Source organism: Myxocyprinus asiaticus, chromosome 14, assembly GCF_019703515.2.
Source record: "Myxocyprinus asiaticus isolate MX2 ecotype Aquarium Trade chromosome 14, UBuf_Myxa_2, whole genome shotgun sequence".
Classification (NCBI taxonomy): Eukaryota; Metazoa; Chordata; class Actinopteri; order Cypriniformes; family Catostomidae; genus Myxocyprinus; species Myxocyprinus asiaticus.
In genome coordinates, this window is record NC_059357.1 from 15,331,995 (window position 1) to 15,347,738 (window position 15,744).

General features: G+C 38.1%; 1 protein-coding gene across 2 annotated transcripts in view; it reads left to right on the plus strand.

The window, feature by feature from the left end:
* dhx58 (DEXH (Asp-Glu-X-His) box polypeptide 58) overlaps positions 1-13,655 on the plus strand; it is a 61,501-nt gene extending 47,846 nt beyond the window's left edge. Inside the window, exons 1-12 of one of the 2 annotated variants that reach the window (XM_051715574.1) lie at positions 813-1,220; positions 2,429-2,602; positions 2,868-3,072; positions 5,933-6,123; positions 6,961-7,074; positions 7,233-7,365; positions 8,138-8,323; positions 10,883-11,130; positions 11,337-11,648; positions 12,459-12,649; positions 12,905-12,998; positions 13,119-13,655. In XM_051715574.1, the coding sequence (XP_051571534.1) occupies positions 2,429-2,602; positions 2,868-3,072; positions 5,933-6,123; positions 6,961-7,074; positions 7,233-7,365; positions 8,138-8,323; positions 10,883-11,130; positions 11,337-11,648; positions 12,459-12,649; positions 12,905-12,998; positions 13,119-13,316 (2,046 nt within the window). In that variant the 5' untranslated portion in view covers positions 813-1,220 and the 3' untranslated portion in view covers positions 13,317-13,655. Of the gene's footprint in view, positions 1-812; positions 1,221-2,428; positions 2,603-2,867; positions 3,073-5,932; positions 6,124-6,960; positions 7,075-7,232; positions 7,366-8,137; positions 8,324-10,882; positions 11,131-11,336; positions 11,649-12,458; positions 12,650-12,904; positions 12,999-13,118 lie in introns of those variants that run through there. The other variant, XM_051715575.1, reaches the window with a different exon arrangement.
* Positions 13,656-15,744: the final 2,089 nt, after the last annotated feature.

Genomic DNA, 15,744 nt, shown 5'->3' on the forward strand with positions numbered 1-15,744 from the left:
GTATTAGACTAAAAGTACACCTGTAAAATCTATTTTCTTTTAAATTTACATCATAACTCTCTTAAAATGTACCTCATACATTCCCTTCAAAAGGGACTTTGTTCCCATCTCACTCAAAGCGCTTGTTAAATAGTGGCCTGTTGTCATAGCAACCATGTTACATTCCATTTCCTAAGGCCATCTAGTTTAAAGGAGGACACTAGGTATACTGCAGCCTTCAAAGGAAGTTTGCCAAATAGACAATAGGAAGTAGTTGCCTCTGTGTCTGAGAGATCAATCTGCGCATTTTATCACGTGGCTTGTTGAGCACGTCCTGGATTAGAATTTGCGACTCCAGGTGTGGTAGTCAGCGTCTTTACTTGCTGAGTTACCCAGTCCCCCAGCAAACTTTTTTTTTTTTTTTTTTTTTTTTAATTAATTTAAATGTATAATATTATTATTTGTGTTATAATACCTTAGTATACACTAAAAAAAAAAAAAGTCAACACTGGTTGAGTTGGCAGAATAAAATTCAGACTGAAAATATAGTCACAGTTGTGCCATATAAACTCACAATTGCAAAGAAAAAAAAAGATTTAGTTTCAAAAACAGCAATCTAGGTGTTAAATTTTCTTTCATTTAATGTGTGCAAAGAGATACTAATATTAAGACAATATTCATTTTTAATATTTGTAACGTTCTACCCTGAGCACTATGTCAAAGGGTCTATAGTAATATTTTTGTTTTGACCAACCTTAACATGACTAACTGGCAAATGACAATGAAGAGACTGCCTTTCTGTTTTGATTTCCTAATATCACTGACTATTCAAAGTGGGGCCTCACTGAGGTCTCTCCTCTGCTTTAGTTGTTTTCTCCTTCCAGCTCAAGTTCAGTGTTTACATAAGTTCCTCTCCCTATCTGCAGCCTACAAGTCTAATTCTGTTTAAGAAAATCCTGACAAAGTCCTGACAAATTTAGAAAAACATACTCAAGCTTATTCAGATGTCAAAAACACTCTTCTTAAAACACCAAAATGTTAGTAAAATCTTATGTAATATTAACACAGCTGCTGTCATTGAATTTGGTCCTTCTATTGCAGTACGTCAATCTCCTCTTGCTGGGCCCTTTCTCAGTTTCTGGTTTCGTTTCTTGCTTAAGCAAAGGGTTTAAAGAGTAGTCCAGGTTTTCCTCTCTCTAAAGTAACCCAGACTTACCACCACTACAGAGGCAGCAGCAGAGGTGAGTGAACATTGTGTACATGCGCAATATTTACAATTTTTTTTTTTTTTTAAATAAGCATGTAGAAGTTGATACATTGTGCTGATACTTTGATCATTTTAGCCTAATATTTTAGTAGTTCTTAAACATGAAACAAATACAGATGTATTAACCTCATAGCACCATTAATTAACAGAGATTATTGTTACTAGTTAAATAACTGGTAACATTTCACTTGTTTTTCTACAATGTTTATAAGAAGTTTAGTGAGTAACGATCCTAAACATTCCCTACCTTTATTCTGCCTATTTCTCAGTAATTTCCGATTGGCACTGGGTCATTAACATACTACTCTGGTTAATCGGGTATCAAGATTTTTTAAATTTACCAAAAATGAAAAGGCATTTTAGTATCTTACACTTGCTGTACTTTCTCTCTGAGACCCTCCTCCTCCCCAGCACCACTTATCTAGATCTACTTCATGGGGATTGAATGTATGTCTAAATGTGCAGCAGCAGCATGTCCAAAATACTTAATGCTGCATGTCTTATGTAAGTCCAGTAGTGCAGCACATGACTAATCAGGTACAAATACTTATAGGTCAGAAAGGTCAACTGAAATTTCTGATCTTATAAATTATAAGATTTTTGCTATTGTGTTCTATGTTCCTCTAAGTGCAGTAGCTTGTGTGACAAAACTGGTCAACTAAAAAAAAATTTCAGTACTAAATCACTCTGTTGGTCTTGTGTATGATGCTTTTCGTAATGCTCCTCACCTCAGATGTATGGGAAAAGTGTCTTAGCGTAACTGTTTGTAGCTCAGGCTCTAAATACTGAAGTGCTTAATACAGAAAAGCATGCTTCAAGTGTTATCTGATTTTGACTAAACATACACAGCTTTCTTTGTTAAATGAATGTTGTATTTATATAGCACTTTTCTGTTACTACACTCAAAGCGCTTTACACAGTGAACAGGGGACTCTCCTCAACCACCACCAGTGTGCAGCATCCACCTGGATGATGCGACGGCAGCCATACTGTGCCAGAACGCTCACCACACACCAGCTGTTGGTGGAGAGGAGAGAGTGGACTGATACAGCCAATTAATGGATAGGGATTATTAGGAGGCCATGATGGATTATGGCCAGTGGGGCGAATTTGACCAGGACACCGGGGTTACACCCCTACTTTAAACCTTATTGTACTGTGTGTGTGTGTATGTGTGTATAGATGGAGATCAATCTTAGACCATATCAGGAAGAGGTGGTGCAGACAGCACTGAAAGGGGAGAACAGCATCATCTGGCTGCCCACTGGTGGAGGAAAAACCAGAGCAGCAGTCTATGTCACAAAGAAACACCTGGAGACCAAAACCAATGCCAAAGTGGCAGTGCTTGTCAATAAGGTAAAGCCAGATTTGTCGTGTATCAGTCTGTGCATAATATATATTTCCATGTTTTTTTCTCCACCTGTGGCTGGACAGTATTCTGGTTTGATAATTAGCAGATACTTCTTATTTACTTTTTCATCATTACACATTATATTAGATTAAAAATGTCAAAGGAGGACATTTACAGTTTAAATTTTAAATAATTTATCCACATCTCCTTCATTTGTATGATTGAACATTTATGCATGCGTGCGGCTATATGTATATACATTGTTCTCAGGTGCACCTGGTAGACCAGCATTATGAAAAAGAATTCCGGCCTTACCTTGAAAAAAAATACAAAATAGTGGCCATCAGTGGAGATAGTGATGAGAAAGACTTCTTTGGAAATGTGGTCAGGAAATCAGACCTGGTCATCTGCACTGCTCAGATCTTGGAGAATGCCCTGACCAACATGGAGGAGGACAAACATGTGGAGCTCACAGGTAACACCTGGTTTTGTATGACACACTTGATTCTGAAGTGTGTAATTCCATGTCAGAATACCAGCTTAATATGCAGAGACATCTATAAGTAAGCCATTGGTAGGATGATTTCCCTGAAAGTGTTAATACTGTTGCACTATGGCACTATCACAACATTACTTGTTTGCTTAAGGGAATGGATAGTCTACCCAAAAATGAAAATTCTCTCAACATTTATTTACCCTCATGCCTTCCCAGATGTGCATGACTTTCTTCTATTGAATAAAAACAAAGATTTTTAGAAGAATATTTCAGCTCTGTAGGTACACACAGTGCAAGTGAATGGTGGCCAGAACTTTGAAGGTCTAAGTAGTAAAATAATAAAAGTAATCCATATGACTCCAGTGGTTTAATCCATATCTTCAGAAGTGATATGGTAGGTGTGGGTGAGAAAAAGATCAATATTTAAGTATTTATTTTTTCTACTATAAATTCTCCTCCCTGCCTAGTAGGTTGCGATAAAGAATGTAAACAAAGATAAAGATGCACAAAGAATGTGAAAAGCCAAAAACAAAAGAAGAAGAATGTGATAGTGAAAGTGGAGATTTATGGTAAAAAGGGATTTAAATATTGATCTGTTTCTCACCCACACTTATCATATCGCTTCTGAAGATATGGATTTAACCATTGGAGTTTTATGGATTACTTTTATGCTGTTTTTTTATTCATTTTTTTATGCTTTTTGGACCTTCAAAGTTCTGGCCACTATTCACTAGCATTCTGTGGATCTACAGTGCTGAGATATGTTTTCTAAAAATCTTCATTTGTGTTCAGCAGAAGAAAGAAAGTCATATACAGTGCATCCGGAAAGTATTCACAGCGCTTCACTTTTTCCACATTTTGTTATGTTACAGCCTTATTCCAAAATGGATTAAATTCATTATTTTCCTCAAAATTCTACAAACAATACCCCATAATGACAACGTGAAAGAAGTTTGTTTGAAATCTTTGCAAATTTATAAAAATAAAAAAAATAATCACATGTACATAAGTATTCACAGCCTTTGCTCAATACTTTGTTGAAGCACCTTTGGCACCAATTACAGCCTCAAGTCTTTTTGAGTACGATGCTACAAGCTTGGCCCACCTATTTTTGGGCAGTTTCTCCCATTCTTCTTTGCAGGACCTCTCAAGCTCCATCAGGTTGGATGGCGAGCATCGGTGCACAGCCATTTTCAGATCTCTCCAGAGATGTTCAATCGGGTTCAAGTCTGGGCTCTGGCTGGGCCACTCAAGGACATTCACAGAGTTGTCCCGGAGCCACTCCTTTGTTATCTTGGCTGTGTGCTTAGGGTCGTTGTCCTGTTGGAAGATGAACCTTCGCCCCAGTCTGAGGTCCAGAGCGCTCTGGAACAGGTTTTCATCAAGGATGTCTCTGTACATTGCTGCATTCATCTTTCCCTCGATCCTGACTAGTCTCCCAATTACTGCTGCTGAAAAACATCCCCACAGCATGATGCTGCCACCACCATGCTTCACTGTAGGGATGGTATTGGCCAGGTGATGAGCGGTGCCTGGTTTCCTCCAGACATGACGCTTGCCATTCAGGCCAAAGAGTTCAATCTTTGTTTCTCATGGTCTGAGAGTCCTTCAGGTGTCTTTTGGCAAACTCCAGGCGGGCTGTCATGTGCCTTTTACTGAGGAGTGGCTTCCGTCTGGCCACTCTACCATACAGGCCTGATTGGTGGAGTGCTGCAGAGATGGTTGTTCTTCTGGAAGGTTCTCCTCTCTCCACAGAGAAACGCTGGAGCTCTGTCAGAGTGACCATCGGGTTCTTGGTCACCTCCCTGACTAAGGCCCTTCTCCCCCGATCGCTCAGTTTGGCTGGGCGGTCAGCTCTAGGAAGAGTCCTGGTGGTTCCAAACTTCTTCCATGATCCACGATGGATGATGGAGGCCACTGTGCTCATTGGGACCTTCAATGCTGCAGACATTTTTCTGTACCCTTCCCCAGATCTGTGCCTCGATACAATCCTGTCTCGGAGGTCTACAGACAATTCCTTGGACTTCATGGCTTGATTTGTGCTCTGACATGCACTGTTAACTGTGGGACCTTATATAGTCAGGTGTGTGCCTTTCCAAATCATGTCCAATCAACTGAATTTACCACAGGTGGACTCCAATCAAGTTGTAGAAACATCTCAAGGATGATCAGTGGAAACAGGATGCACCTGAGCTCAATTTTGAGTGTCATGGCAAAGGCTGTGAATACTTATGTACGTGATTTTTTTTTCTTTCCGTTTTTTATTTATAATAAATTTGCAAAGATTTCAAACAAACTTCTTTCACGTTGTCATTATGGGGTATTGTTTGTAGAATTTTGAGGAAAATAATGAATTTAATCCATTTTGGAATAAGGCTGTAATATAACAAAATGTGGAAAAAGTGAAGCACTGTGAATACTTTCCGGATGCACTGTATATCTGGGATGTCATGAGTGTGAGAAAATTATGAGAATTTTTATTTTTGGGTCAACTATCAATTTAAGCATCGTGACCAGCCTGACACAGTAACCTTGGCTCAACCAATGACATGAGTTTGGGGCTGGACTGTCTATTTGGCTTCCCAATGGTTGACGGAAACCAGTTTGAAAGCATAAATTCTTTTTTGCAATTCCTTTTGGTGATGCTAATGGCACAGAATTTACACACTTCACCTTTAAATTTGTAAATGCACATGAATGAAAATGTAAGTAATATTTAAATATTGTTTTAGAGTGACTCAATTGCAAGCATTTTCTGTCTTCTTGTTACCTAGAAGGGTGAATTTGCTTGAATGCAGTTCACAAGTTTAAACATTGTTCTCCATTTGTCTCCATTAAGACTTCACCCTGCTGGTCATTGATGAGTGTCACCACACACACAAGGATAACGTATATAACAAGATTATGGGCCGCTATGTGGAAATGAAAGTTAGAAAGGAAAATAATCTGCCTCAGATTTTGGGCCTCACAGCATCACCTGGCACTGGGAGAAATAGGACGCTAGATAAAGCTGTTGAACATGTCCTGCAGGTGTGTGTGTGTGTGTGTGTGTCTGTAAATGTACATAAAAAAAGTGGTCAAATCAAGAGGAATCAAAATGTCCTTGTTCTTTTGAGATAAAAGAGCTTGATGTACTGTGAAGGCATACTATAACTTTCAGGAATTAAATCTGGCCTCCCAGTCCAAAAGGGAATTTATATGGGGCAGTTAAAAACTCTATTGGACACAACAGCGGAAACAACAGCAAACTCGCAGCAGGTGTATGAGCACCAAATGTTGCTAATTTCACATGCAAAGGGGGTGTTTCTTTCAGGTGCAGAAGTAAATAATGGACTCTCTCTAAGGGACAGAGAGAAGGTGGTCATGAAAAACTAAAATATTTTTGGTACATAAAAGTTTACTAGCATTATATGTTGACCTCAGGGACAAAAAAGTAATGGTAACTCTTAAAAAAAAAAGGTTGTACAGTATTTGTTATCATTAGTAAATGCATTGAAGCAAAGTTTTTAACAGCATTTATTAATCATGGTTAATGTTGATTTATACAAATCAAATTGTTCATTGTTAGTTCATAATGCATTTTCTAATGTTATTGTATAATTGTTTTATTTTAGAAATGTATTAGTATGTCGAAATTAACATTAACCAAGATTAATAAGCGCAGTAAAATTATTGTCTATTGTAAGTTCATGTTAATAAATGTAGTTAAATAATGTTAACGAATACAACCTTATTGTAAAGTGTTTCCAAATAAAATGTATATGGTATGATAAGACCCCTTTAATACAAAGAACCATATGAAGTTTAATTTATTTTGTGCTAGAAAGAAATTAAATAATTATCACTCCATTTTTCTCTCTTTGTCAGATCTGTGCCAATCTGGATTCTGCAATTGTGTCCACCAAGAATTCTTTGCCAGTGCTGCAAAGTGTTGTCCCCAAACCCAGAAAGATATATGACATTGTTGAAAAAAGAGATAAGGTAAGTTTCTGGTACATTTTCTAACTCATGTGTTCTGTTGTAGAACGTGCTGACCTCTGTGTGCCTTAAATTCGATTCAATTCTATGGCTGCTGTGCACATATACAAGCAGTTATTTATGTGTTGATATGTGTGTGTATGTTTGTTTATGTGCAACAGGATCCATTTGGGGATCACCTGAAGTTGATGATGTCAATGATTCATGAGTTCATGCCGTCAGAGGCGAGTTTAAGCCTGCGAGAGGTGGGCACACAGGATTATGAAGCTGATGTTGTGGAACTGGAAAAAAAAGGTTAGAGGTCAGGTTACTACAATTTAGTGTGTTTTAGGATCATAAATTAAATGTGCTGTAAGTGATGTTTTTCATGGAAAGGTATGCAAAAAATGTTACTACTCCCTGAAAGATATTAATGAAATAAGTGTCGTGAGATATCTCACCGGTCTCATTGACAGATCTAGACAGCAAACAAAAAAGTTTCCGCGAGCTGCAGACAATGAAGCTTTCTGCCTCTCAATCATTTTGCACGTTCTCATAGTATTTTAGTTGCAGCAAATTATTGAGGCATAATGCCATTTTTATGCCATGTTGCTCATAACAGTTGTCAGTTGAGGGTGCTATTTTGCTGCTTTTGTTTTTGACAACCTTTTCTGCTCATGTCGGTGTCAATAAAGCTCATTTGGTATCTTTGGAGTGCAGGGTTTTGGAAAAAGGGAGCGTGGCTAATCCAATGCCTCACGTTGTCAAAATTCTAGAACAGCTAAAATCACTTACAGTACCTTTAACTAGACTAGATCTGTAATTTGAAAAGGCAAGATTCTAAGGAAAAATGTATTTCCTTTAAGCAAACTGAATACTTGGTCTTCATTCGCTGGGCAGCAGGTTATTCGATAGACCTGTCAATATGAAGATTGCTTATGCAATGATATGAAGATTATGCAAATGGACTGAAAGATGACAACAAATTATTGAAATGTAAACCTTAAGTGTGATAGATAAACAGTCCCAAAATCCATATCTCATACAAAAAATACTTTCTTTTATGGTGTGTGTGTGTGTGTGTCAGGTGTACAGAAGGAGAACAGATTGATCGCTCAGTGTGCTCTGCACCTGCGGCAATACAATGACGCTCTTCTCATTAATGACACTGTTCGCATGGTGGACGCGTTCCGGGTTCTAAGCGAGTTCTACAATTCAAGGCAATACAACTTGTTGGATGGAACTGATTTCTTTCTGCAGGGGCTTTTTGAAGGTATGGATTCTTGTGTCGCTCTTAAAGGAATAGTTCATCCAAAAATTACAAATTTGTCACCATTTACTCAACCTCTTGTCATTTCAAACCTGTATGACTTCCTTTGCTCTGTGGAACAAAAGTTTTGCATGCTATTTATCATACACAAAAGCATATAGTGACCAGGGAATGTCAAGCTCAAAAAGGACAAAAAGCACAAAAGTACTATTAATGTAGCCCATATGACTTGTACCCTATATTCCAAGTCTTCCAAATACGTAGAATATCTTTGGGTGAAGAACAGACTGAAATCTAAAGTAATTATAAATCTTGCTCTCTGCTGTAGCTACAGAATCTAATTTGCGCTTCCGCATATACACTACCGGTCAAAAGTTTTGAAACACATTTTAGAATAATAGTAAAGTTATCAAAACTATGGAATAACATAAATGGAACTATGGGAATTATGTTGTGACTAAACAAAATCCAAAATAAATCAAAACTGTGTTATATTTTAGCATCTTCAAAGTAGTCACCCTTTGCCTAGAATTTGCAGAAATGTACTCTTGACATTTTCTCAACCAACTTCTTGAGGTATCAACCTGGGATGCTTTTTAAACAGTATTGAAGGAGTTCCCATCTATGTTGTGCACTTATTGGCTGCTTTTCTTTATTATTTGGTCCAAGTCATCAATTTCAAAAACTTTTTTTTTTTTTTATAAAAGTTTTATTTAATAAATTAATATGGTGGCACAATTATATTTTTGTCTAGAAAACTAATTTCAAACATTTAAGCATACGCCTTCAGATCAAAAGATTTTTAAGATCATGAGAAACATTTTATTCAAGTGTTTCAAAACTTTTGACCGGTAGTGTATTTAAAATAATTTATGGGGGAACTATTCCTTTAATTGTGATTTCTGTGATAACCAGACATTTTGATTATATCAGTTCAGCCATGACAACTTTTGAAGTAAATGTAAGGTGTTAGAAGGGATATGACAAGTTGGTAAGTTTGGTATTGGCTGGGCCTGTCGCGATTATTAAATAATTATCTGATCGTGGTTATTTGATATAACCACAGTTATTTGAGATAACTGCTATTATTGTGCACTTCAAATTCCAATCACATTTTGATGTCCAAATAAGGTAGTTTTAAGTGAATATATAAATGCCATGAATGGTGCATTTGTGCGTCTCATTCGGTTGAACTCCGAGCATCTCACTGACCCGCACCGCAGATGTCACCCAGACCAGCTCATGAATTGCATGTGAAGATTAACCGCTAATCAAGCGCTCTGATGCACGTGCCTTCTGCAGAGACTCGCACCAAACTCCTGCATAAATATAAACGAGGTATAAACTTTTCTTTTTTCTCCCCTTTTTCTCCCCAATTTGGAATTCCCAATGCACTCTAAGTCCTCGTGGTGGCGTAGTGACCCGCCTCAATCCGGGTGGCAGAGGACGAATCTCAGTTGCCTCCGCGTCTGAGACCGTCAATCCACGCATCTTATCACGTAGCTTGATGAGCACGTTACCATGGAGACATAGCGTGTGTGGAGGCTTCACGCTATTCTCCGCAGCATCCACGCACAACTCACCATGCACCCCACCGAGAGCGAACCACATTATAGCGACCACAAGGAGGTTACCCCAAGTGACTCTACCCTCCCTAGCAACCGGGCCAATTTGGTTGCTTAGGAGACCTGGCTGGAGTCACTCAGCACGCCCTGGATTTGAACTCGTCACTCCAGGGGTGGTAGTCAGCGTCTTCACTTGCTGAGCTACCCAGGCCCCCGGTATAAACAGTGTAAATGTAAAATGGACCAAGACAAAAGTTGACCAAAAAGAGAGAGATATTTTTTGTATTTAGAAATATTTTGTCATTTAAAATTTTTTTTCATGTCATTCATAAGTTTTAAAGCCTTAAAAGGGAATCATGTATCCCTATTTTATTATCTGATTTATATGATTGAAGACAATTATTTAATCATAATCACAATTATTTCTTTGACAAATTAATCAGCAGCCAGATTTCATAATCTTGACAGCCCTAGTCTTGGCAGACTAGATCTGCTTTCACTGCCGCTGCAGAGCAAATACGAAGACATGCTACTGTTAGAACATACTGTATGTAAGAAATGCTTCTGCACAATCGGACTTACAGAAGACATGCTGCATCAAGGATTTAGGACATGCTGCTTCTGCACAATAAGGCATACATATAATCCTCTTGAAGCAGATCTAGATATATGGTGCTGGGGAGGAGGAGGGTTTCAGAGAAAAAATACTTGTAGCGCATTGAAGTGAAACCAGCTTACTTGCAAATAACTGAGGCAATTTAAATGTTTGACAAACAGAGAGTACACAAGTTGATTGTCAAAGGACCAATCAGCTGCACCATGCAAGCTGGTTGGTTTAACAAATTTCATGTTCGATGGACCTATCAGCTTGCGCCATGTAGAGTTTCATGACTGATCTTAGAATCATTTATGTTAGTGGTGAACAGAATTATGAGATCTCAAGCAGTCACACTAATAATAATGAAGCTGATAGTTCTACTGCTCTATCTGTACTTAGAGAACCGTGTGGAGTTATGGCAGCTGACATCGGATGCCCGCTACGAAAACCCCAAACTGGCCCGGTTGCAGCAGACGATGGTAGAACAGTTTAAGGACCAAGACTCTCGTGGTATCCTCTTCGCAAAGACCCGCAGGGGCACCCACTGTCTGTTTGACTGGGTGAACTCCAACCCTGAGCTGCAGAGGGTCAATATACGTGCTGGCATTCTCACTGGAGCGGGCACTGGTGCTAACCACATGACCCAGGTACTGCCAGGCACACTTTATGTAGGAGAATTAAAGATATACTTCACCCCTAAAATAAAAAAATCTTTCATCATTTAAATTTTTTGGGGAACTACCCCTTTAAATGCTATATTCTGATTTTCATCTAATATACTTACTAACTCTCAGAAGCAGTAAAGTAGGTTATCTTCTTTATGTTTATGCCTGTTTTTGGTATTTGTTCTTAGAGAGGACAGAAGGACACTATTAAAACATTTAGAGATGGAGGCCTCAACCTCCTAATCTCTACCAGTGTTGCTGAGGAAGGACTTGATATTCCTGAATGCAATGTGGTTGTACGTTATGGGCTGTTGACCAATGAAATCGCTCAGCAGCAGGCCAGTGGGCGGGCTCGAGCTCTGAATAGTGTCTACTCAGTGGTGGCTGAAAAAGGTGGGCGTGAGATACGCAGGGAACTCACCAATGAATATCTAGAAAAGCTGACTGCACAAGCTATTGACCGAGTGCAGAGCATGACTCCCAGGGAGTTCCGACGGAAGGTTTGCCATTATTTAAATATTTTAATACATTATTTTAATGTTTTCTCTCCATGTCCTTTTCCTAACTTGAAATATTCAATTTCCATTACTTGTTCATAAAGGCACAGTGCCTTTTTGGGTGAAAATTAAAATTCTCTTATCATTTACTCACCCTATTTCCATCCCAGTTGTGTATGACTTTCTTTCTTCTGCTGAACACAAACGAAGTTTTTTAAAAAAATATCTCAGCTCTGTAGGTCCATACAATGCAAGTCAATAGGGTCCAAAACTCTGAAGCTCAAAAATCACATAAAGGCAGCATAAAAGTAATCCATAAGACTTAAATCTATGTCTTCAGAAGCGATATGATAGATGTGGACAAGAAACAGTTCAATATTTAAGTCCACTTTTTTTTTTTTTTATACTATAAAGTGCACTAAGAGATCTTATTTTGTTTTTTGGCGATTTGCATTTTTCATGTATATCACCACCTACTGGACAGGGAGGAAAATTTATACTAAAAAAGGACTTAAATATTGATCCGTTCTCACCCACACCTATCATATCACTTCTGAAGATATATATTTAACCACTTGAGTCTTATGGATTACATTTCTGCTGCCTTTATGTGCTTTTTGGAGTTCAAATTTTGGACCCTGTTGACTTGCATTATATGGACTACAGAGCTGAGATATTTTTTTATAAAAATCTTCATTTGTGTTTAGCAGAAGAAAGAAAGTCATATCTGGGATGGCATGAAGTTGAGTAAATGATGAGATTATTTTTGGGTGAACTATTCCTTTAAGTAAGGTCTCACTTTCTGTCTGTCAGATATCAGAGCTTCAACACACAGCTGTAATGATTCTGATCCAGGCTGAGAGGAACATGAAAGAGAAAAAGACACGCTACAATCCTACTCAGGTGCAACTTCAATGCAGAGGTTGCTTCACGCCTGTCTGCTGTGGAGCAGATATAAGACACATAGAGAATTCACACCATGTTAACATCAGTCCTCATTTTGAGTGAGTTATCATACTTCAATATGTCATAGTCTATATCATAGACTGAATAGATATTAACCAAAATATGCAGAACCGAGGAGAATATTTTGATGAGAAATGGGATTTTCTATGAACAACATTCATATTTTTTATGTATTCATTATTTCTTAGCAAACTTATGTCTGTGTAGTAAACCAAAGTCTACATAGCAAGAAAGCGTTTGTCTTGAAGTGTAATGATTATTTTTGTGTCTCTCTGTGTGTGTGTGTTTAATAGGACGTATTATAAAGCAGGTGGGAAGGTATTTCTGGAAAGGAGTTTTGAAGACTGGGAGCCTGGACGTGTTATCCACTGCAATCACTGCGGAAAGGTACATATTCTCTGTCAGTCTACATTAAAAACAAACATTCTGTGCTTGTAAGTGTATCTAACCAAACACAGGAGGGAGCCCTTAAGTATATTGCTTTACTTTTTTGTCTCTCGTTATAAGGACTGGGGAATGGAGATTAAATTCAAGAAAGTGGCAATACTTCCCTGTTTGAAAATAAAGAGCTTTTCCTTGAATACTCCTCGGGGTAAATTCACACACAAGCAGTGGAAGGACGCTGAGTTCCAAGTGGAAGAGTTTGACTTTATTCAGTACATGACTAGCCGTTTCCCTGACCTGAACTTAGAAAATGACGACTGACAAGCCAATCATACTTGAAGTACTAATGAACTCACTAACAGATATTGTGTCTGTTGTGTGTGTGTGTGTGTGTGTGTGCGTATGTGTGTGCATGTGGGTTTATTTAGCTATACAGTTGCTAATTCTAACAAAACCTCCCTTTGGGGACATGAGGGGCATCCTCACTTGGATAAATGATTCATGAATGCAGCAAATAATCATTTTAATAATTTTTGTTTTTAATTATTAGTTTTATTATAAAAAAATGCAAAAAGCTTGGGTAAGGGTTTTTTAGGATTAGTTTGTAGTCATTATAATTAGTGTAATATATATATATATATATATATATATATATATATATATATATATATATATATATATATATATATATATATATATATATATATATATATCTCAGCCACAACATTAAAACCACCTGCTTAATATTGTGTAGGTCTCCCTCGTGCTGCCAAAACAGCGCCAACCCACATCTGATATTCTTCTCACCACAACTATACAGAGTGGTTATCTGAGTTACTGTAGACTTTGTCAGTTCGAACCAGTCTGGTCATTCTCTGTTGACCTCTCTCAACAACAAGGCCATTTCTGTCCACAGAACTGCCGCTCACTGGATGTTTTTTGTTTTTGGCACCATTCGGAGTAAATTCTAGAGACTGTTTTGCATGAAAATCCCAGGAGATCAGCCATTACAAAAATAATCAAACCAGCCCATCTGATGGGGCCTGGGTAGCTCAGCGAGTATTGACGCTGACTACCACCCCTGAAGTCGCGAGTTCGAATCCAGGGTGTGCTGAGTGACTTCAGCCAGGTCTCCTAAGCACCCAAATTGGCCCGGTTGTTAGGGAGGGTAGAGTACCACATAGGGTAACCTCCTCGTGGTCGCAATTAAGTGGTTCTTGCTCTCAATGGGGTGCGTGGTAAGTTGTGCGTGGATCACGGAGAGTAGCATGAGCCTCCATATGTTGTGAGTCTCTGCGGTGTCATGCACAGAGAGCCACATTATAAGATGCGCGAATTGACTGTCTCAGGAGTGGAGGCAACTGAGACTTGTCCTCGGACTGAGGTGAGTAACCTCGCCACCATGAGGACCTAGTAAGTAGTGGGAATTGGGCATTATAAAAAAAGGGAGAAAAGGGAATAAAAAATAAATAAAAAAAACCCAGCCCATCTGGCACCAACAATCATCCATGCAATTATCTAATCAGTCAATTGTGTAGCAGCAGTGCAGTGCATAAAATCATGCAGATACGGGTCAGGAGCTTCAGTTAATGTTCACATCAACCATCAGAATGGGGAAAAAATTTGATCTCTGTGATTTGGACCGTGGCATGATTGTTGGTGCCAGATGGGCTGGTTTAAGTATTTCTGTAATTGCTGATCTCCTGGGATTTTCACACACAACAGTCTCTAGAATTTACTCCGAATGGTGCCAAAAACAAAAAAACAACCAGTGAGGGACAGTTCTGTGAACAGAAATGCCTTTTTGATGAGAGAGGTCAACAGAGAATGGCCAGACTGGTTCGAACTGACAAAGTCTACAGTAACTCAGATAACCACTCTGTACAAATGTGGTGAGAAGAACAGCATCTCAGAATGCTGTTCTGGGATGCGGGTTGTCACAGTTTTGGTGGCACGAGGGGGACATACACAATATTAGGCAGGTGGTTTTAATGTTGTGGCTGATCGGTGTGTGTGTGTGTGTGTGTGTGTGTGTGTGTTTCTATATATATATATAGAAACACACGTCATTTGTATTTATCTTCATAATGCTTTATTCTCTGGGATCAGGACTGTGTTGCTCTCTGATTATTAGCTATTGTTTACAATTAATGTGTCTCATTAAAATGCACTGGTTAACTTTATGACAGTGGAACACTGGTTTGCTTAGACCATTAATTTATGTCTGAGTTTTAATTTTAACTATGTCTTGTTTGAACATTTTATATATATGTTCATTTTGCAATGCTTTGTATCCAAATTTATATCCAAATTAGATAAAATACAAAAACACTTCGAAAATGGTAAACATTTGTGAGCCTTTGCTTAAGCAATTTTCATGTTTATTTGTGTGACATTAGGTCTGTTTTTACAGAAAATGTGTATAATATACTTATATTTCTGTCTCGCCACTGGTGATGAGAAGCATTTAAAAAAAAAAAAAATCCCTTTTCTACATTTAGTCTAATGTAATGCATTATGTATTTCCATATTGTATACATTTTAAAATATAATAAAAAATATGCACTTTAATTGAAAATGTTTGACATCTTTACAGCTGATACATAAATGGAGACTTCATGTTGTTGTTAAATTGCGTGTGATGCAGGAACACAGTCATATATTAACATTAGATTGTAGAACACAGACAGAGAGCATATGAGTAACCTGGAGTTATTGGAAGCACAATAGAAGATGTGAATCACTTAAT